Source organism: Mytilus californianus, unplaced genomic scaffold (assembly GCF_021869535.1).
Source record: "Mytilus californianus isolate M0D057914Y unplaced genomic scaffold, xbMytCali1.0.p SCAF_13, whole genome shotgun sequence".
Lineage (NCBI taxonomy): Eukaryota > Metazoa > Mollusca > Bivalvia > Mytilida > Mytilidae > Mytilus > Mytilus californianus.
This window is the reverse complement of record NW_026262615.1, coordinates 41,704,745-41,728,538: the sequence shown is the minus strand read 5'-3', so window position 1 is coordinate 41,728,538 and position 23,794 is coordinate 41,704,745. Positions and strand designations below refer to the sequence as shown.

Genomic DNA, 23,794 nt, shown 5'->3' with positions numbered 1-23,794 from the left:
TGTTTTTTTTAACTTTTATCAAATGATGGTTTTTTCCATTCACAAATCACTGAAATATTCTTTCACTGACCATTAGAATACCTCTGATTGTTTGAAATTTGACGGTTAGTTACCTTTTTTTTACTTCACAGAATTTTGAAGATGCTAAGAAAAGAGAAATTAAGAAAATCGAGAAGAAATTGAAGCAGATTGAACTTCTTGAGGAAAAACATGAGGAAGGATATTCATACAATAAGGATGAGGTAAATATGTATATTGTGAGCATTGATGTTATGGCGGGATGGTATTATCACATTAACATTGTAGTATACAGTTTTCTTGCGTGGGTTAGAGTCACTCATTCATAAAATTTGTACTTTGTATCAATAGTTTCTCATTTAAAAAACTATTTGCGCTTAGAATATTTTAGCACTTTTGACGTGACTGTCAGGTTAGAGAAAATAACCCCTGCATGAAAATTACCCTGTTTACAGCAGTTACAGTCTGTAGAACTCTGAATGGTCCATGTGCATGACGTGGTACTGAATAAATAACTTGAATTTTTTTGTTGAAATAAACACAATAGATGAGGCAAAAGAAACATTACATTCAAGAAAAGAAAAATTAACAAAAGGGAGCTGCTTAAATATGTGATATTGTAATGTTATATGCAAGATATTTGAATACTGAGATAATTAGAATTTTGTATGTCATTTACCAGTACTAGAAAAAATAAGAATTTGAAAATCTTAAATTCCCTCAAATCCCTGAAATATTCTGAGGAATAGTAATTCATTGTATGGATACCAAAAATGCAGGAAAGAATAACAGACCATCACAGACTCCTCTGGAAAGTAACAGCTGGAAAGTAACAGGAATAAAATATGGTGGGATTAATCCAGAGTCTAGTACACACAAGCTTTCCAATTACATACAAAATAAGAGACTGTAAGTCATCAAAACCAACTTGTGAACCACTTCAGAAAGTAGTTACAAAAAGTTTTTAAAATAAGAAAATATGGTGGGGTATGAGAGTCAATGAGACAACTATCTACTTGGTACTCAATTGTGTATATTGTCAGTGAAACTACCAGGTACCAAATAATGAAGCTATCTACCAGGGACCATATGACCTGGATGCGGGCAACTGTGCCTGATATGGTTGACACTTTGTATGGTTTTATGTTTATTCTATTAGTTTTATTTTAGCTCATTAAACTTTTTTTCTTGTGCCTCATGGAAATAGATTTTTTTTTAGGTCTGTTACTGTTAAGTTAAAATTTAAATTTCTATGGGGAGGGATAAATAAAAGGGCTTGATTGGGTCAAAACAGTTTTCATAATATAAATAAATATTAAATTGTGTGGGTTATAGATATTGAATAGTTTCCAACTACATATACATTTCTTTCTGACAAATCTCTGAGGTGTTTATTAATTGTAGAAACTTGAAGTTTGTTTCAATAATTTATTTATTGTTCGTTGTATTGTAGGAACTAAAAGTCAGAGCAAAGGACAAGTTGTTGAAGGCATTAGAGGAATTAACGTAGGTTTCCAATTTCAAACATTTCATCGTCAGTTCTCATATGAAGCAAATATTAGGAATTGCGATAGAAGTTAGGGTAAATAATGACTTCTTTGAATTGTTAAATACAAAGTAAGTTTAAAAAAAATATGAATCTTTGAATTTTGAAATAATGACATCAAATGTTAAACATAGCACTCTAAAATTCTGGTTCCTATGGTAATTCCAAAATTAAACAACGCTTTGTTAGTTAACATGAATCTTGTATCCTAACTTTATCTAATAATTTCTTCTTACTATTGTAGATTGTAATGGAATATAAGTAGAAAAGATTACAGTTTTGATGGGCGACTCAGGAACATTAAAACTTCAAGCTGATATTAGACATTTACCGAATTATGTTTTGTTCAGAACAAGTTATATATTTTTATTTCTAGTTCCCGTAGATAATGGGACTTTTATCATAATTTTATTTTTTATTGATTACGGGTTAAGGGAACAAACTAGTCATGTCCTTTTGTAAAGTGCCTACACGGTGAATATATATATCTTTTTGATATGTATTTAATAAAAAGGATATGACAGGAATTAATAATCACCAATCACCAGCAATCACCCTGATTCACTAAAATACACTCTAAATCAACAGCTATCATCTAGATTCACCAGCAAGAGTGATTTTTTTTACTGAATGTGTGTGTACTGTGGGTGAACTGTAAGAAAATAAAATCGTGGATAATGTTTGATTCTGGACTGTAGGGTATAGTCAGTATTTACTCACATATGCAAACTAGTTTGTCCAATTAGATAATGCTTTTATGAAAAATGGTAACATTTACAAATGTTGATTGTGTTCTGTTTTATTTGGTTAGAATGTTTACTAGACAACAATACTTTTATGGGGATAGACATTTAACTAAGACACAATAAATGTATGTGAAATGGATTACTATTTATGTCAAAGTTATTGATTAATAACCATGATAATCAAACTAGTGCAATAATAATACAACTGTGATGAAATGAAAATAACTGAAGTTTTTTCACTGATACATATAGAAGGTAAATGTAAGTAAAGGGTTCTCGTGATAATGGGTTCAAGCGATAAGGTTAACAATTTTTATGCCCTCGCCATAGCGGAGGGGGCATTAAGTTTTACCCTTGTCCGTCTGTACGTACGTACGTCCGTATGTCCCAGAATTGGTTTCCGTTCTCTAACTTGAGTTTGCCTCAACCAAATGTTATGAAACTTATACACAATGCTCATTACCATAAAACACAGATACATTTGAATTTTGGTGGCGTCACTTTAACTGTTCTAGAGTCATGCCCCTTTATAAATGGAAATTTTTTTAATTTTTTAGTTCCCGTTTAACTTAAGTTTGCCTGAACCAACTGTTATAAAACTTATACACAATGCTTATACCCACAAAATACAGATCAGGTTTGAATTTTGGTGGGGTCACTTTAACTATTCTCGAGTTATGCCCCTTTATAAATCGAAAAATTGAAATATTTTTAGTTTCCGTTCTGTAATTTAAGTTTGCTCCAACCAAACATTATGAAACCTATACACAATACTTATTACCACAAAACTAAGATCAAGTACAAATTTGGGTAGCGTCACTTTTATCGTTCTTGAGTTATGACCCTTTGTAATGTTGTATGCAAGCGGGGGCATCATCTGTGTCCATGGGGACACATTCTCCATTTATTTTTTCCTGTGACTGACGTCATACAGATTAGGTGTTTGATAAAGCCTTTGCAACAGTGACTGATGTCGATGACCTGACGTCATACAGTTTAAGGGTGTAATAAAGCCTTTGCAACCGTGACTGATATTGATATCATCATGGTTGACTGATACAGCACGATTGTCATAGATCGTATTACACAAACAATTTAAATGTATTTACTACTAAGTATATAATAATAAGATTTATCCATACTGCTGAACTAAACACGGTATCTTTTATAAAACTAATTGGGACATTTCAAACTTAATATATCCTTCTTTGATTTTATGCCAAGGTTATAGAGGACTTAGATGAAAGCCTAAACTCTTCTGAAATTGAGGACATTTCACATTTCTCTCAGTATAGGGTTTCTCCCAATATCAAAGGTTGATCATTTAGTATGAACTGTCTGGTAATTTCTGCTAAAAAAAACTTGAAGTTTGTTAAACATACATTCTTGAAAATTTTTAAGTAATATCAAAACATGCATTTACTATTCCCAATGCTAATTTGAAAGATTGAATACCTCATCTTATGCAACATTCTCCATTTATTTTTATCAATTTTGAATTGAAATTAAAATTTTAAGGTTCATTATTGATGTACTATTATCTTTCAGTAGCTTGATTTATAGTTCAAGCATATTATGAGACCTGTCATAGTTATCAAAGTTTGGTAGAACATTTGTAATTTAGCTATGTTCCAAAAAAAAACCCACCAGATCAGTCCAAATGAGGGAAATTAAGACTGTTTGCTGAATTGCCAACTGCAAAATATGGATAAGTGTTTGAAATGAGATGGTGTTAGTAACAAAAACAACAAAAGAATATGGGTGATATGTAATTGAGAAACACAATTTTAGTGCTTTTTTTAAATGAGGTATATAATGCCAAATAATTTGAACATTGGTATCTACAAAGGAGGTTTGGATTAAGAGGCAGCAGCATTTGACAGATATAGATTAGAATTTAAATGATGTTAAACAATTGTTAGTGCTTCTAGTATCTTCTATGCGAACCTTTCTTCTATATATAGTATTTTGCTTATCAATCTATACTTTGTACTAGAAGAGAAGTAACTAGGATTCAAATTTTGGGTGAGAGTTGATTAAGACCTCTTTGGTTGAGAGGTAAATGTTATATCAAATAGAATATTTTAGTGGTTTTGAATGTACAGGTTTTGACATGTTTGGCAGATCATATGCTTTACCATTCCTTTTTCTTAGTTTATATTTTGTTCTAAACGCACAATACATACTTTTATCAAGATGATTTACTGATATTTTAAGTTAATTAGAACAAAAGTAGCTAGTGATGGCATATTGACTGAGTTTGTGATTCAAATGATATATTCTGTGATTTTTTCTTCTGCTCAGGTATAAAATGAGACAAAAATGTACTGGCTCAAAATGTCATGTACATGTATGTAATTTAAAATGTATTCTCATATTGTTTGGCAATTCACACTGATAGATAAAACAAAATAAAATTCACAGAAACACATTAAGCTTGTTTTTATTTTATATGTTAAGTTATGGATTCAACGATTGAGCATAATGTCATCTATAAATATATATTCCTCATTTAATGTGTAAAATATTTTCTCCAGCTGATGTAGTAAAGAACACATGTCTTGAAATAGCATTTATTGGTATTTAAACAGAAATAGATTATTTTTTAAGTCTGAAGAAAGGTTTTTAATATCATTTTATAATGTGTATTTTTTAAATAGTTTGTAAGAATCACATTGTTTAATATCTTTATCAAAAAAGATTGTATGGTATGACTCAAGTTTTTAATTTCAGAAAAAACATCTGTGATGTTAAATATCATTTTATACCATTTTTTTTTATCAGACCACATGTATCCTTTTATTACCATTTTAAGTGCAATGATAATGCTGGTATGTTTTGCCAATAAAATGACTATATAATAACTGTTTTTTCTTCAGTTATGCTGTTCCTTGTCGATTGATTCATGGAACTGTTTACATGCATATAAGCAATAGGTCAACTTTATTTGGTGTATATAATGATTGAAAGATGTATGTATCTGTATGGCAGGGTTCATTTGACCTTGACCGCTACCTTTTTTTCATGGTTTATTGGTTAATATTAAGTTTTCATGGTAAAGTTGGTTTCTCTGATACTTTAAGCAATAGGTTAAAAACTCATTAACGATGCCAGAGTTTTTTTCTATGGTATGCCTGATGCACGTTTCATCTACATGAGACTCATCAGTGTTGTTTGAATCAAAACAGTTGGAAGGCCAAATCAAAAAAGAATTTGAAGAGCATTAAAAACCGAAAATTCGGAAAAGATGAACAAAAAACAGCTTTATAGGCAGTCTATGCCTTTGGATAGAAAAACCTTGGTGTTCGGAATATCGTTAAAATTGTTAAAGTATATTTTGGATGATAAGGTGTACATATCTGATAGGGTTCGCCTAACCTTGATATAATTTATAGACGGATCATTGATAAAGTAAACATGGTTCATTAGACCTGACTGGGGATATATTACGTTGATTTCAATTACTTTCAGCACATCATTTGTTTGTTATCAGTTAAAGAGGAAAGACATTTCAGTGTACTTTATCAACTTTTGTTTGATAAGCTTGATATTAACATATATTTGTTTTTCTCCAAAAGTTTCGGGCATTATTGCATTTCTTAAATCTTCCATGAATTTTCACCAAAGTATGTCATTTGCTTGATTTCATTGATTTTTGTATACCTTTTTGTATCTTCTTTATCTTGGATCAGTTTTGACAATGCAAAATGACAGAAGACAGGATTTTTTGTACCATAAAAGACCCATTTTCAGCAATGTTTTAAAATTGTAGGTAGGTTTACTATTCTATAACCTTATCAACCTATATGGAATTATTTCCCGCAAGGCATAATATAATAGCAGTTGTAAGGTCATGATTTTTCTTGATTAAAATGCAAACTGCAGTTTGTTAATAGACCAATAGGGTTTTACGGGACAATTTTTTAATCATTTATAGTTTTTGTTGAGCTTGTGATTTCTGTCCAAGAAGCGAGACATAGGGATAGTGTTCTGGGGCAGCAGCGGCACTAACTAACTACTTAGAAGCTTTATATTTCAGAAGGTAAGAAGACCTGGATGCTCATACTTTGTTTATAGACCTCGACCTCATTTCATGGATCAGTGAACAAGGTTAAGTTTTCGTGGTCAAGTCCATATCTCGGATACTATAAGCAAAAGATTCACTATATTTGGTATATGGAATGGAAAGTGTACATGTCCAACTGGCATGTGTCATCTGACCTTGACCTAATTTTCATGGTTCAGTGGTTCAAGTTGTGTTTTTGTGTTTTGATCTGTTTTTCTTATACTGTATGCAATAGGTCAACTATATTTGTTGTATGGAAATATGTAGTCAGTCTGGCTGGCTTTATTTGACCTTGACCTCATTTTCATGGTTCATTGCTCAATGTTAAGTTTTTGTGTTTTGGTCTGTTTTTCTTAAGACCATAAGCAATAGGTCAACTTTATTTGGTGTATGGAATTATTGTTAGCTGTATATGTCTGTCTGGCAAGTATCATATGACCTTGATGGTTCATTGGTCAATGTTTAGTTTTCCTGTTTAGGTTTGTTTCTTAGATACTATATGCAATATGTCAACTATATTTAATCCATAGAATGATGGTAAGGTATACATGTATGTCTGTCAGAGTTCATCTGACCTTGACCTTATTTTCATGGTTCAATGGTCTATATAATGTTTTCATGGTTTGGTCTGTTTCTTGTATACTATAAGCAATAGGTGAAGTATATTCAGTGTATGGAATGATTGTAAGGTGTGACATATATTTCCGGCTTGGGTTTATCTGACCTTGACCTTATCTTCTTGGATCATGCTAAGTTTGTGTAATACTTGTAGTTAAACTTTATTTAGGACTATCAACATAAAATCAATGGTAAGTAAAGCAGGCGAGACATTTCAGCGTGTACACTCTTGTTTAAAGGTTGAAAGCAGAAACAATCCTTTCCTCCATTTATAAAAATTTAAATACTGGTACAAGAAAATGTAATTAACGCGTCGTTTAACTTTAGACACCAATAATAAAAAGGAAAATTTTAAATAAAATTGATAATGCAAAACTTTTTACAACACTTTTAAAACCAGTCAAATTTTATCTCATTGTGGAAGGGCTTAAATATTTTATACTGATTTTCAATTCTTGGAAGAAAAATTGTAGTGCTAGGAAAAAGAGAGAACACAATTATTTTATATAAGTTCGTTTTAAATAGGCTGTAGACAATCGCCCAAATAGGTCATATTAACCCATTTAAGGTATGATAACCCAACTGGGATATAAATTTCCATTGCGAACAATCATAATTTTTGAATTGACCAAAGTATTAACAAGTGCATTTGTTTAGTTCATATTTGCGACTTTTCCAGAAAATTAATAAATTGTTAGATTGATCTCTGTGAAAAGCAGCTTTATCCAAGAAATCAAACTCATGAACAATTTGGGTATTCAGAAAAGTTGCTAACCAAAACTCTTTTATTTATTCATTTGCACTTTAATATTTTACCGTGAATCACAAGAAGCTTTTTTGAACAATATATGTATATCACATTTGGGGTATCTTATTCAAACAAGATATTATAACCTATTTGTGTGATATTCCTCAAACTGTTAGTTGTTTTCCGCGGTAAAAATGATATGAAACAAGAGAAAAAACAGAGCTCCAATTTTAAAAGGTCAATATATTAAATTGCTTATCAAAATAACTTGTATTTTTCATCAAGAGAAACAATTCATTTCTTCGTTGTTTTATGCAATTACAGACCATGTTTGATTATACTGAACAGTGATTACCAAAGTTCATATCTTGATAAGTGAGTTTTGTTACACCGTATAATTGAGGAGTTGGGAGTGGTTATACGCTAACGCTCGTACTTAATTCATGAAGACAGGGATTATAATTCTCTTAAATAACTAAGACAAAAATCTCCCACTTTAATGTGATCTGTAAAATGTGATACAATTTCTTGCAAATGATTAATCTTTGCATTTTTTAACAGTATATAAGTCAGAAAATGTAAGGTTTTTACTGTCGTATAACACGGCGAGGGGTGCCAGGATTGATCAAATGAAAGACCGAACGTAGCGAGGTCTTTCATTGGGCAGTTATAACAAATTTGTTGAAAATACTGCAAATTTAGAAATTAACATCTGAGCTATCCGGCGACAGAACATCTGAGCTATCTGGCGACAGCGTAAACTATTTGTATAAAGCTTTATATTTCAGAAGGAAGAAGACCTGGATGCTTCATACCTAGTATAGATGTGTCTTATCTTACACAGTTTCCGTCTTTCATATGTGGATTGTCATTGACTTCATTTTCATGGTTCGGGCACTGCTAAATTGTTTTTTTGTCATTTGAATTTCTCACTTATGAGTAATAGGATGACTATATTTGGTATATTAGTTCCTTTGAAGGTCTACATATCCGTCGGAGAGAATTCACCTAACATCGACCTCATTTTTTAGTTCAATGGTCAATGTTAACTTTTTCGTCTAGTTTTTTTTTCTAATAATACATGTACCATAAGTAATAGGTCAACTATTTTTGGTGTATGCAATGATTTTAAGGTGTACATGTCTGTCTGGTAAGTTTCATCTGACCTTGACCTCATTTTCAATAGTTAATGTTAAGTTTTCATGGTAAAGTCTCTCTCAAATTCCAAAACCAGTAGGTCAACTATATGTGTTGCACGGCATGATTGTAAGTTGTACATGTCTACCTGGCAGGTTTATCTGACCCTGACCCTATTTCCATGGTTCATTGGTCACTGTTACGTTTTCATAGTTTGGTATATTTCTTGGATACTATTAGCAATTGGTCAACTATATTTGGTGTATGCAATGAATTTAAGGTGTACATGTCTGTCTGGTAAGTTTCATCTGACCTTGACCTCATTTTCAATAGTAAATGTTAAGTTTTCATGGTAAAGTCTCTCTCAAATTCCAAAACCAGTAGGTCAACTATATGTGTTGCACGGCATGATTGTAAGTTGTACATGTCTACCTGGCAGGTTTATCTGACCCTGACCCTATTTCCATGGTTCATTGGTCACTGTTACGTTTTCATAGTTTGGTATATTTCTTGGATACTATTAGCAATTGGTCAACTACATTTGGTGTATGGAATGCTTGTAAGGTGTACCTATCTGTTTTGCAAGTTTAAGCTGACCTTGACCTTGTTTTTATTGTTCATTGGTCAATGTATAGTTTTCATAGTTTGGAAACAGTGCTCACAAGTTACAACTCATCACTGTAAAGCTGCTAATAAAAATGAAGTCAGTTTGTTTACTAGAACCTAAAAAAATGTGACGAAAATGTTTACTAGAACAACGGACAAGATGAATGCAATATAGTAACAGCTAGGTTAAAAGAATTAGATTTTGTCCTGTGCAAGTGATGAGTCAAATTCTTTAAATTAATTTTTTGATCATGCGCTTATCGTTCGTTTTCTATTGCTCACCTTGCCTATTTGAATAAACTAGCACTTATAAATAATTTATGTCAAAATCGTGTAATTTAGTTTGCACCAACCAATAAACCAGGTCACTCTGTCAAAACAAAATATAGGCTAAGCATGCTATCACTTGGAAAATACGAGCAAACTGTTTCGAATTGATGAATGGTGTACAGAAAATTAAAAAAAAAAAAAAAAAAAAAAATACCAAAAACACAACAGTCCTTAAAAAAACCACTGCCACGACAGGAAATATGTAATACAATTGCAGCCTTCATGAAAAGTAATAAACACATTTTAAATCGAGAAACGTTTATTATAAGGATGATGTGAATATATACTAGTGTTCTGGAAATTCAGATTTATGTACCGATTTGAGCCGTCTTTGACTGATATTTATACTTTAAAAACATTTTATGCTCTGCTCAATGGAAACAAATCATTCAACTATTCATAAGCATTAAGTGCAGAACTGTAATCTTCAACAATGGGAGTCAAAGTTTAAGAAAAGAGATTATCACCTACTAGAACAGTTGCTATGGTGAAACTCAATGAACTACTTTTTTTCTGACACTATTTTTTCGAAAATGTTCAGTAATCCAGCGCTTTGTTGTGTTAGTTAATCAATTCATTTATTATTGAATGCATTTTAGCTGATGATTGCTTGACTTAAACCTGTTACTGCAAAGGGTTCTTGAAAATTCCAGAAAGAAAATCAACTGTACGACAAACACCTCTTAAAACTCTCCTCATTATGATCCCCTTAATCTGTATACCTGGTAGTTGTAATGATAAATCTTAATAAGTGTGATTTGTTTTTGCAGAAGTTCCTTTATGAAAAAGCTATTCATTAACAACTTTTGTGAACAATTAGAGTTCAACGCACGGCTTTGCCATTGCATAAACTCCATATATATATATATAGACAATTGCAAATGCACGGGACGACAAAATTATACTACACAAATAAACGACAAACTATTATGATAAACGGCAACCCGCGACAACCATTGGATCTTAGGCTCCTGGTTTAAAGCAGTCACGTTATCAAAGTGTGTGTGTGTGAGTGTGCTTGTATGTATTCAAAGACTTAATTATCAACCAGTACTCCGCCTATGTGTTTTCTGTCATTAGCAGTCCGAGGAAAGAATGATCTTGTGCCAAGCACAGCATAAGAAACGCCTTGATATAGTATCATCAGTGTTAAAAACTTGATGGCTATACATGTTAAGTTGTGTGTTAAACTGCTGAAATAAAAGTTAGTGACAATAAATACAACATGCAAATATCTACAAGGTTGAATTAATAACCTGAAAGAAAATGTTTATTCCAAGAACTAATGAGTTTATATGTGTCGTATTTTAATTACCGCGCTTTAAGAAAACATCATTGTAACAAAATATACAATCTACATCTGTATTTTTAAAAATCACCTAAAGGGTTTACGTAATTTGTGGTACCAATTCGCTGACTTGATTATTTTCAGTTATGCGCAGATTTATCTATATACAATGTTAAACGTCATTTAGACACGGGCGTAGCGAACGAGCTTGGAAACATACACACAATTACACATGCATAAGACGGTAGCACAGACGCATCATTAAAAAAAAATTCGCTTCTTTTGTTGTAATTATTTAACTTATATACATATCTAAATCAAGGAACAGACGGTTATCAGTGTTCTTACTCGGTTTATTTTAAGTCAATGTTCTGGTACGAGAAGTAGGAGAGCTTCACATACTAATTTGGGTACAGAAATACGATTACAATAGAAAAAAAACCCATTAATTTATGTCAAAATTTGCAAAGCCCCTGAACCATACCTATGTACAATAATACACTATTCACAGCTATCAGACATATAATCTGTGACATCTCAATTAGATGAATACGAATGTTGATTTAGTTTCTATTCAAATATAATTACGTCTGTGTGGTTCTCATATATATAATGAGGTTCATTTACGCCGTGTAATCAGCGTAGTCTAGGTTATTTAAAGACTCTTGATAGGTTATAATCAAATAAACTCATTAAGTTCCTGCGTCAATTAATATTTTCAATCGAACAACGTTTTCCCACGAAGTTTTAAATCAGTTTGAATATCTGAATAGATCCTTTCATTACACTAAGCACCAGCAATTCATTGGTCTTACTATTCAATTGAATGTGGTCGGGTTTCGATATACCATCATCTATACTGAGAATAGTTTCTATATTCTTTCCATCTTGCGATATGCTACAAATACAATTTGAATTTTATCCGCAATTAGCACATTGCCGTTGCAATCAACTGCTAGCCCATGAACAGTAGTTTTTTCTGGACAAGTATAAAAGAGCGCTTGTTGTCCGTCTGTTGACAAGGTGAATATTTTATCTGAAGTTAAAGGCGAATAAAACACGTGTTCCCCGGTAATGTTCAAAGCAATTTGTCTAGCAACAAAGCCTACATTAAAACTCTGCAGAAGGTGTCCCTCAATATCAATTCTGTAAATTGTTGCTTCACTAGTACTGGTCCAAATATTTCTATTTTCACACTGTATTGCCAAAAAAATTCCAAGATAAATATATCGTCCACACATATTAGTGTCGACATTAATAATCCGTATACCTCTGTTACGAATAGTTACTAGTACAAGGGTTGAATTGTATGTCGCAACATCCAATGGGACACCATCAAGCTTAATCATTGTGCATCTCAATCCATGCCTGTCGCATATATGAAGACTATACTTACCCTCAAAATTTGTAAATAATAGTTTGCTTTCGGTTATAAAGCATCCCGAACCCACTGAACATCCAATATCGTCAGATTTGAAAGAGTCTAGAAAAAGAATGTTCCCTCCCCTTTTTCCAACCAAATGCAATTGACCTCGAACATCTAACGACGTTATTGGGGTGTTTGAAACTGTTAAACTTCCCAGTTTTGGTAAAAATATTTCAATAGTTTCCATTTCTAGTGGGTTAAATTCAAGACGTCTAAACTGCACATCTTTTAGAAAATTTCGAATTGCCGATTCCTGCCTACACACGTTTCCATCTAAAATCTTCAGTGCTTTGAAAATGTCCGACTCAGATTCGAATGTGTTTGTTGATTCCATGTCATTTTGCAATGTTTTTGTGATACGTAGCTTTGACGGTAAATAATACTTATGGCTTAACTTGCTTCTTTCTGCTACATCAGTTAACCTATCGGCAAATTCTCTTTCAAGTCTATCGAGATGTAAACATATTCTTTGTTTGATGCTATTCACTTCTTTGTGAACTTTATCTTTCTCTGCATTTACATGTAATATATTTTTTTCCTCTGTGGTTATCAACGATTCAATTACAATTCCAAGGTTGTGCAATCTATACTCTAGATCACTCATGATTGCTCCCTCTGCTACATTTTCTGCAGCTTTTTGAATTGACAGGACGGACATACAGCTATTATGACCATCTATTGCACATGTATCACACAACAGAGCATCGTGTTGAGTACAAAAACTGTTGGTTACTTGATTTTTATGAACTGAACAAAACTTTGAAACTGTTAACGATGACTGATATACAATATCTTCATTTACTTTAGAAGTGATAGTATGAGGCTGAGCGAATGTTGCATGTAGACTTCCGCATTTCTCACATATCGGTTCTGAACAATCGAGACAATATGATTGTATTACAACTTGTTTGTTGCTTTGAAGACAACTGCAACAAAATATGGTATCATCGCCATACCTAAAGAGATAAATTTTCTTATGAATAATGAAAGAAATTTATACTTGAAATAAACAACATTTATTACGACCTTTTCATGTTTTGTCCTTACGCCGTTATTTAATTGTCGTTCGTTCGTATGGATACATTGAAATCTTGCATATTCAATTCATTCGTATTTAATATGAGGAATTTATTTTTTAATACGTATGAAAATCAAGGTACAACTTTATTACAAACGTATAAAGCATCCAATAAGGAAACTAGCCTATATTGTTACTACTAATGATCAATATTGAATTGACGCAATCAATGGTTCGTTCCAAAAACAGTTTAAAACTGTGTGTATTCATTTGCAAACACAACAAACATTTTACAAGAAAAAAGGACAAAAAACTACCTATTACTGATCAGACAACGTTTTTCCAAAAAGTAATCGAGGACGGTTATCCAAGAAATATAAGTAGTATTCGAGTTTGATACTGCAGAACTATTTTTCCCTAGACCCAACTTGGGACATAAGTTGCATTTTCTTTTTTTTGTTAAATAATTCAATTACAATTTATAACCGGGATTTTCCACCATGTCCATGCACGTCGTAGATATTGCTACTTAGCGGAAGTTAAACCATAACTTACAATTATTCTATTATTATGATATTATATATACTTACATAGGTGACCCATCATCAAAGTCTGGTAGGTAAGGGGTTGTAGAAGGGTCTTCGACTGAAAAAGATATACAAATACATTAATTAATTAAATCTTTATATCGATCCCATGCAATTTATACCATCAGTATTACTACCTTACACGATAAAACAAATAGAGAAGTTCTAAGGTAAGTCTTTCCACGAAAGTTTGTTTTAAAAGTAAGGATTTAAAATAAAACTATGAAAGACAATTCGCCTATAAACTCATCCACACAATCCATATGAAATGCATGACTGCACAACTTTGTGTCCTCAATAACAACTATAAACGGACGTTTGTCCACAATTACTAGAATATTTGATGCCCTGTCAATAAGCCTTTTATTTATATTTTGTATTTTGATATGATTATAATTTTATATAATTAACATAAGAAAACTGATATAGCACGATTAATTAACTGACAAAATATATAATGTTGTTGTTTTTATTTATTATTTTCCACTTTTATAAGATATTGCTATACTGCAGTATTTACGTAACATAACATAAACTTGAATAGTGTAAAATGAAATTAAGAAAAAAACTTTTCACCCCTCATGCTATTCATTAACCGATAAGTTTTTGCCATCTCTGGTAGACTTCTGTTTGTTGCGAACGCAAAGGAATTCACATACTTTTCTGTCTTCCCAAATATTTTACTGAATATAACTGTGTTAACTGTAATATATGTTTATTCAGCAAATTGTGTTTATAAGTAAATACCAGAATCCGATTGATTTTTATAAATTTGTTTTGTATCGGAATCCTCTGAAGTATCCTCATGAGTTTGACAATCATTTACAATACATGCACATTGTCGATGTTAATTCATCTACATAATTATGTAATGAATATAACAATAGATATAAAACATTTATATGGAATACCCAAAACGTATGCATGTCAGGGTCTACAGACCACTCAGGATAAAGTCTGGAAAGTTGAATACCGGAAAATTACAAATAAATGCAACATTAAAAGAAATGATAACATAAGTCTAATAGAAAGGAAACCGTATGGTATGATTGTCCGCAAAACTCGTGTTTACTTGAATAACCTGCACCAGGTACGTTCTTCAATAAAGATTGGAAAGCCATACATATATGTGGGTCTGGATGGGGATCTTCTTTCTGTTTTCTTAAATGTTTTAGTCATTTTTCTCTATTCTTTGTTTTTTTTGGCCCATTTATCTCTATTCTTTATATTTTTGCAACCAATTATTCTTATTTTTTTATTTGGTCTGCCTATTTTTCTGTTATCTTTATTTATTTGGTCCATTCTTCTGTTGTATTGGTTCATTATTCTCCATTCTGTAAACAACATCCCGACTCTCAAACATCAGTCTTATGAGGGCATTGAAAGAATAATAGCTTTGGTAGATATGTAGATACTTCTTTATCACCGTATGGCAGCGCAACCGGATATTGGTACTAGCTGAAGCGCTGAGAGGTTGCAACATTTTGTTATCTCAGGTATTGATTTCAATTTTTTATGCATTTGTAATTATTACACGTGTCTTAAGATATGTATAATTTTATGATTGGAAATTACTTGTTCTCCAAATTATTTAGGAATGTTAGACATCAGCATAAATTAAATCTGGATATATGGAAAACTACCATCTAGTTTCGGAAAAAAGAAGCACCGATTATTTCAGATCAAGAAAAGTAGCAGGTTTAATTATTTTAAAGATTGAATATTGAATATTATTTCCTATTTTTCAATTATTACCCACTATAGATGCACAAGACCAAAATGTTTGTTAATTGTCTTTAAAAGTAATGCTAATAACAGAGACAAAGGTTCGATAGTATACGGCATTTTATTTGTTGATATGTACGGCCGCTTATATTGTACAACCTCTCATTTCCCTGCTCAGCTAGTGCAAATATCCGGTGTCGCTCCTATATCGTGTTCAATCTTACTTAATTTCTGAGTAAGAATTCATAACTATCACGTCAATAGATTGTCAAAGCCAGTTGAATTTGGTCAGAAAAAGCAAAGAGAAAATAAACATTTTTGTTTTTGTAGTTGATTGAAAAACGGAATTGGAATAGAAGCACCCGATATCAATCTGTCAAACTTTTGAAAAGCATTCTGACAATTTATGCAGCTGTTCCTATAAAACGAGAACGCCTCTGTGGTTCGTTGTAGCGTGGTCGCCTTAAGTATTGGATGTCATTTGTTTGTTTTTCGACTAATTAAAACCGAGGACTTTTAAAAAGGTATTTACCGTTTCTCCACTTTGCATGTTGAATTTACAAATAAGAGTAAATAATGGCCAGATCGAACTCAGAATAATGCGTTTAAATAGTGTGATATTCTTTCTGCGGTTTAGTTACCTCGTGAATTGGTTGGCAAGATTAAGATAGATTTAGTGTTTATGTCTTGCACAAAGCAGGCTATATACATCTATCTCATTATCCTGTATCTTTGCTGCATAAGAATATGACATGTTGCCGTTTCCGTCGGCTACAATCAACAAAGCAATTAATTAACACGAATTATGTTTCTCTTTGTGTTCCCTTTATTTTGAATGATTATTTCAGATCAAAATAGACAAGAAAACATTGTTTGATTTGAAAAGTGCGTTGTCTGTCGTGCAACTTAACGATAAAACATAAAGAAATCAGAAATCTCACGGGAGATTGTTACTTCCAGTTTAACATCTGTATAATTTTGACAGAAAAGTACAGTTTTCTTAGAAAACCATACACATGTCGAGGGGAAATCATTCATCAGAATAATAGGAGTATTATGCTTGTATTTAGATTTAACTGTATACTATAAGTTATAATATAGTTTTGATTTTCATAGTCACTCCTTATACATATTAGGATGTGTATATATTCATCTCTTATGAACAAAAATTTGCTTCCGCAAATTTGCAGATTTAGCATTGTTGTGCTGATATTTAGAGTAATTATGAATATAATATGTGTGTTCAGCCGTGTATCACCTTCACTGGTGATCCAATGGATGAATCTGTCGTAGAGTTGTCACTTGGTTAGACGTACTTATCAAATAATTATTTCTGTGACTGCATCTTACGATCCTTTACGATAGATAATTTAACTAATCTGCAATCAATTCCATCTTCATGCCTAATATATCATGTACTGTGTTACAACTCTAGATTTTACTGACGAGGAAAGGTAACACTAGGCCACCGAAAGCTGAATTTAAGTTCAGTCTAGGTGACCGAGTGGTCTAGAGCGCTGAACACAGTGCAGGCGGTGTTGTCTCGATATCTGAATAGCATGAGTCAGAATCCCGGCGAGGGAAGAAAAAAAATTTGCTTCCGCAAATTTGCAGATTTTACATTGTTGTGCTGATATTTAGAGTAATTATATATACACACATCTTTTTACGACAATTTAATTTTGTTCGAAAAGTCTGGTCAATGTTTTTCAGAAGGCGATAGACCTTGCAAATGCATAATCACAAGCAAACTAGCTAAATACTAGTAACATATCAAACTTTTGAAGCTATGAACATAGTTAAAACAAAGGGCAGACAGAAAAAGGCACAAGACAATCTAATTTGCATACTGCGAAAGTATTTTTATTCGTGGGTATCAATTTTCGTGGTTTCAGCAAAAGTTACATGTTCGTGGGTTCTTAAATTCGTGGATTTTAGTTTTCTGAAGAAAAAAAATCGAATGACGAATTTGAAGACCTCAGAATCGAATATTCGTGATATTAATCGTATGTTGTTTTATAATGATTTATGGGGCATTGTTAAATAAGATGTTCATTTTCACTCACTTGTTCGCCCTTCGTTACTAACAAATTCATAGTATTTTGAATTGTAGAATCAATTATTATGACATAAAAAAGCAAGCCCAAAATGAAATCAAAATTTTTTTTTCATATGAGAATTATGTAAAAAGGAACATTTCATTATCACCGGAAATCTGACTTTCATCGATCAAAAATTAATCCTCATGAGAATTAAAATATTAACAGTCGTACATTTTACAATTTTTAAAGATTAAATGGGTAAAATCTGGTCTGAAGTTGTACAAAAAAAAATGTATATTTAGTTCATAGTACGTTGGTTTATATGACCGTATCCATGTAATCAAACCTACATGGGGATCTTTCCATGTCTGGAATTGGACAACAGTTATTATATTTCGTTGGACAGTTAAATTCGTGGATAAAGCCATCCACGAAAATCACGAAAATTGGTACCCCACGAATAAAAGTTCTTTAACAGTATTTAAAATCGTCAATATAGGTTATCAGATATGACAGTACAAAGTTGGCCCAACAAACATCTGTAGGAAAAGAAAAGAGAAATGCTAATTGATATCGATAAGTGTTAGATTATTTCTGTTATATTGATCGATCAAAACTATATCGCTGTATGTAAGCTAGAATAAATTATATAATTTTTTCGACATACCTTCTGTTTGAACAAATTTATGTTCTGTAGGTTTGTTTGATAAACTGTAGGTCACGTTCACTAAAAGAAACGAAAACAAAAATAAATTTACAAAAAATTCGGAAATATCTACTACAGTAGTATGTTGTATTTCAAATATATACTAAGCTTTAGCTATACCATTAATATTCCAAATGTAAATATCTGGCCAAAACCTTTTAAATAACGACAGATACACTCAGAGAGCTTCGCAACAAACAGAAGAAGAAGAAAAATTGACATTATCATATAAGATAGCAATTGATCATACGTATTCCATCACACATTTTGATAGTTTCAGTCATTATACGACCATATTGTTTTGCTTTTATTAATTCCACCCTTAAATGTATGATTATATGACTTTACCGAATGAAATCTGCTTAATATTACTGATTTCAACTCAACATATGTGTATGAATAGATTAAAGGGAAATGAGTAGTATTCAACATATGAATGCAATCTAACGACGAAATAATAAAGCAACATTTAACTTAAAATCTTAATCAAGAGCATTAGTAAACGAATTTTGAAAGTCTTAAACGGCCATTACGACCTTAACAACATCTAAAATGTTTGAACCTAAATGTATTAAGTCGTGTTAAGAGGTTAAGGGTTTGTTTAGCTGTTTTCTTGCTGTTAATTCATTACATTCAGATATTTGGCTTGCATTTATCCAATACTGTTACTTTTTCAGCAAATTAAGTATGTTCTTGTTTTGTACATGAAAATAACAACTAGTGAACAGGCTGAACATAGACTGAGCATATCTTTTGAATTGCCTGCAAGCGAATTATTTGAACAGCACTGAATTCACTGCCGTCACAATATGTCATATGCCACTTTTATGTAGAGTCATATTTCCACAATAACCTCTTATTTCGATTTGATTCTAGTGACTACTAAAATGTTTATCATTGTATGGCTTGTATTTGATCTTAAACAACTAATAAACACAATCTTTTTGCCTGGTCCTACCTAGGTTAAATATTTTATCGGTGGTTTATTTATTTCTAGTAGTTATATTAAATTGGTTTTTTTTGTAAGGTTAATTTTATGGTAATACATTTGCTTGATAATGTATACCGTAGATTGATCACTAGAATTCTTTTTCTTTTGATAAACATTGAATTTGGGTTTTCGTTTTGGTTTCGTTATCATATATTCTATCTGCTTTTGTCCATACATATTTGAAAATATGATAGTTAAAAAATCTTCAATATAGGGCTTGTACACCCTCTCCTAAATTAAGCGCCAAGTTAACGCTGTAACATACAATTAGTAAAGTGTTATATTTAATTTTGGTAAATGAACACGCTAACATATACATTGATATCACATACGAAATTAAAGGGCATATGAAAGAGGAATTTTCCAATTGCATGTTAAAGTTGTGATGTTATTCAGGTCTCAAAAAGGGTATATAATGTGACATTCCCGGCTTAGAGTTTGTATTCTCTGAGCCGAAGGCGAAAGGGATATAAACCCTATAAGCCGGGAATGTCACATTATATGCCCTGTCTGAAACCTGAATTACACGTATATTACGGATTATCCCTGCCTTAATGTTTGTTTTCCAGTACCACATACTTGTTAAACATTCACCATGCATTATATATATTCAGTATTTGTTAATTGTTTCTTAATATTTTGAGTAATTCATTCAAAAGCAAGTATTTCAAACATATATTATTTTCGTAAAGAATATTTTTCCAATCAAGATTTTAGATTTCATGTATACTGTTTGTATGTTTGTGACTTTTTATGTATTATGACTTTTTTTGAGAACAAAAATATTGAATCATCAAACCTGATATTTTCCGCATACGTGAAGGATTTTGTAATTTGCTGTGAAAATTATTCTATCATGAATACATTAATTTGTAATAAGACTTTAAGACATTAATTAAGTATTTCATGTGTAAATCACGTGATTTTAAATTAAAAACATACTATAGACGAATACACGTCATTATTTCCCCTCTGCGAACCTCTAACGTTCTTTAAGTTTCTGTATAGCTTGAGACTACGTCACATAAATAACGTTCGTTATGATAAAGTTGTTGAGGTTCCAATTGGTGTTAAAAAACGTTATATATACCCCGGCAGTTTCCTGAATATATACTGACATCTCTGTGTTGTGATCCAATCGACTCGACACATTTGTAATCCGTAATATATTTAATTATTCGTGTTTACCTTCTTCATAAATATTCGATATACCTTAATCATCCCATGATTTAAGTGTATATGTATTTTTTAATTGTGTGTGACATGTATTTCAATAATATTTTGCCTTTGTTTATATAAGTAACAGAAACTAATAATACAGGCTGTCGTTAATGTTTCTGCAACTTTTATTTCTGGCAGTTACAAAGATGAAATGTATTTAAGGTAATTAAAGACTACTGCATTTAAAGTGAATTAATTGTTTGGATATTGAGATACGTACATTCATTACTGTTGAGTATATGCAACGTAACTTCAACATTACAGGGTACAGTTGTATCAATTTGGCAAACTTCGACCATTCTTGTTAAAAAGGCTTTCACAGCAGAATGAAAGTCTGTTGAATCGTTTGCAACTTTGGCGGGAACAGTGGTCATTATCAGTAATGACCCTCTCCGTACGAATTTAATCTTCACTTAGAGATCTTTAAATCGATCTACAAACATTGTCAGCATCTGGTCAATTTCCACTGCATTCCAGTTTTCTGGAGTTGCAAGTTGCCAGAGTACAAGACATTCCTCTCCTCCTAAATTGTATATGTATCCAAATATATATGATTTTTATTTCACTTAATGAACAAATTGATTTTTTTTTATATCATACAGTTTTGTCCTTTGTATAAAAACGTGGGCTTGATGTTGACACCATCATGTTTGATAACAACACAGCTCGATCAATTTCAAAAATGTTTAAAGCTATATACGAAGAAAATTATACGGGAAATAAGCACACTTCACGTTATTTCAATATGCATAAGTTGTTATTTTATCTAAAGGCAATTTGTCAACTTCTGGTCAGAACTGTTTCATAAATTATTTTCATTTACATAATGACTTTGATATAAAAAAAAACGTGATCCGAAAGCATACTTATACACGCGACTGTTTGCATAAAATATACAACTCTCTACTCATGTCGTGTAATTATACTTAAAAAGGTAAAAACATCTCTGTACAAATTTTCCTTCAAATACAATGAATATATCCGTTAAAACATAAACCAACTGTCGTTAATCCAGAAGGCGCAAAAGGCGAAAGTTTATCATTATTATTTAAATTGTTGAGCTATAATATAAATGTCTAACGCCTCACCTTTTAATAAGTCTGAAGATTTTTCATACTTTTCAGAAAAGGCAGTACTATCGAATTCATGTAACATTTGCTCTAAAAAATATTTTAACATAATAATAATATTCACAGTATTTTGTAACCAACGTTTCTATTATGAAATATACTTAGTTATGACAGTGTGCTAGTGACTTAATACGATATATATGGGGGTAAGTAAATTCCATATGGAATTTACTGACCCATATATATCGTATTAGTTCATTAGCACACTGTGTAACGAATTTATCTTACTGACTATCTTAACATGTAGTATTTAGACTAGTGGCCTATCAAAGTGATCAAGTCTTCAATATTAAGAACCTACTTCCATTGGTCTATACAAAAACAAATGCCAACAATAACTACTTGTAAGCTTTTAATGTGTTTTATGAATTTATTTCAATCGTCCATCATCAATTTCTTTCTTTGTTGAAACTTTTCAATTTTTTCCTCAACACCGTGTTGTTTTACAAAGGAACTTACACCACTACTAACCCTGTATTGAAATAAACCACGCCTACTAACCTCATATGAAATATACACGGTCTCCACGCGGTTGCTTTTAAATAATCATATTCCTAAAAATGTATAGGAAGTAAGATAATGTATGATACATTGCAAATGTAAATGTAAATTTGAAATGTATCAATACGGAGAGGCGCTCAAACATAAATTAACAAGTTGTCCTGAACGGGATTTTTTTCATACTAATTATAAGTGTCTGATTCTAAAGATAATTCTACGCGAATATAAAATGAAAATAATTGAAGATGTAGGACGTGGTCACATTAGCAAGATGTCAGTGAAAGAGAACAGTAAAACAAGACGATGAACGTTCATTATCGCTTTTTCCCGAAATCTTATCGACACCTTTAAATCATGGACTGTTTTCTTTTTAGGGACTTTCCGTTTTGATTAGGAACTTTTCATTTTGAATTTTCCTCGGAGTTCGGTATTTTTGTTATTTTACTATTCATTATATTAGGTGCTTAAACCAAAATTATTGAAATGAATCTAAGATAAATACACGATTCGATCATCTGATGCAAGGATCTATGACATATATGTTATATTTTATGAAATGTATAGTAGTTGTTTACATCAGTCTAAATAGAAATTCAATATAAAAAACAAATAACAGAATGAAAACTATGACAACATGTTTGGTCTGTGTAGTATGTCTCAATTTAAGAGCGTACATATAGTATATAGAGTGAAACGAATATGAATATATACCTATCTTGTTCAGCCGCTCAGTCGTTTCAAAGTTATTTGACGCTTGATTAGCCTTAAGCATATCAATGTTTTCCAAAATTTTATCTGTACTTTCTTTTACTGTGGTTTCACATTTTTCAATTGCGTTATTGTTGGATGACAGGCATTTTTTGACGTCTGCAATACCCTAAAGGTAAATACTATATACAATGAGCTTTTTCATTTTTGCTGCTGAGAAAAATTTGTTGGAATGATTACCGATGAGTAACTTTTTCTACAGAATCGAACAATAAAGCAGATTTCAGCCTTTTACAATGAGCAAAATATATACTATATAGTCAGCTTTATGACAAAATGTGAAACGAATTTTAAGAATTCTATCTTACAATAAATATGTGAAAATATGTAAGCTAGTTTATTGACAGACGAACGACGAATGTATACTAGTTAACAGCAATTCAATTCTATCAAATCAAGTCATAAATGATCTGTGTTTTATTCACAAATTCAAATTTATATGCACTCATGAAAAGTACATTTGATATGATACTCTTTATTTATTTTCGACACAGATTCCGAATCACTAGTAAGTTTGAGACTTTTGTGTGCAGTTTTGACCACACAATGTTAAAGAAGGTAACGTTTTTATCGATT

The 23,794-nt window shown here is 31.6% G+C and overlaps 2 protein-coding genes across 4 annotated transcripts in view; one reads left to right on the top strand and one right to left on the bottom strand.

Moving 5' to 3' along the window:
- LOC127723684 (uncharacterized) overlaps nt 1-5,174 on the top strand; it is a 53,455-nt gene extending 48,281 nt beyond the window's left edge. For all 3 annotated transcript variants that reach the window (XM_052230426.1, XM_052230424.1, XM_052230425.1), the window contains 3 exons: nt 132-242; nt 1,472-1,524; nt 1,809-5,174. In XM_052230426.1, the coding sequence (XP_052086386.1) occupies nt 132-242; nt 1,472-1,524; nt 1,809-1,815 (171 nt within the window). In that variant the 3' untranslated portion in view covers nt 1,816-5,174. The remainder of the gene's footprint in view (nt 1-131; nt 243-1,471; nt 1,525-1,808) is intronic.
- Nucleotides 5,175-10,678: 5,504 nt separating this feature from the next.
- LOC127723682 (uncharacterized) lies at nt 10,679-23,541 on the bottom strand. The gene is made up of 6 exons (XM_052230420.1): nt 23,162-23,541; nt 21,908-21,979; nt 21,040-21,342; nt 18,569-18,628; nt 14,138-14,192; nt 10,679-13,485 (listed from the first exon to the last, which is right to left on the bottom strand). The coding sequence occupies exons 3-6, from the start codon at nt 21,191-21,193 to the stop codon at nt 11,976-11,978; spliced, it is 1,779 nt and encodes a 592-aa protein (XP_052086380.1). The 5' UTR covers nt 21,194-21,342; nt 21,908-21,979; nt 23,162-23,541; the 3' UTR covers nt 10,679-11,975.
- Between the last annotated feature and the right edge of the window lie 253 nt (nt 23,542-23,794).

What these genes read in the sequence shown, in the direction of transcription:
- LOC127723682 (XM_052230420.1), bottom strand. Translation starts at nt 21,193, where the DNA reads ATGACCACTGTTCCCGCCAAAGTTGCAAACGATTCAACAGACTTTCAT. An exon ending in TATACTCAACAGTAATGAAT is followed by an intron (nt 18,629 to 21,039) that starts GTACGTATCTCA and finishes CGTTTCTTTTAG; the next exon opens with TGAACGTGACCTACAGTTTA. An exon ending in TAAATTTGTTCAAACAGAAG is followed by an intron (nt 14,193 to 18,568) that starts GTATGTCGAAAA and finishes TATCTTTTTCAG; the next exon opens with TCGAAGACCCTTCTACAACC.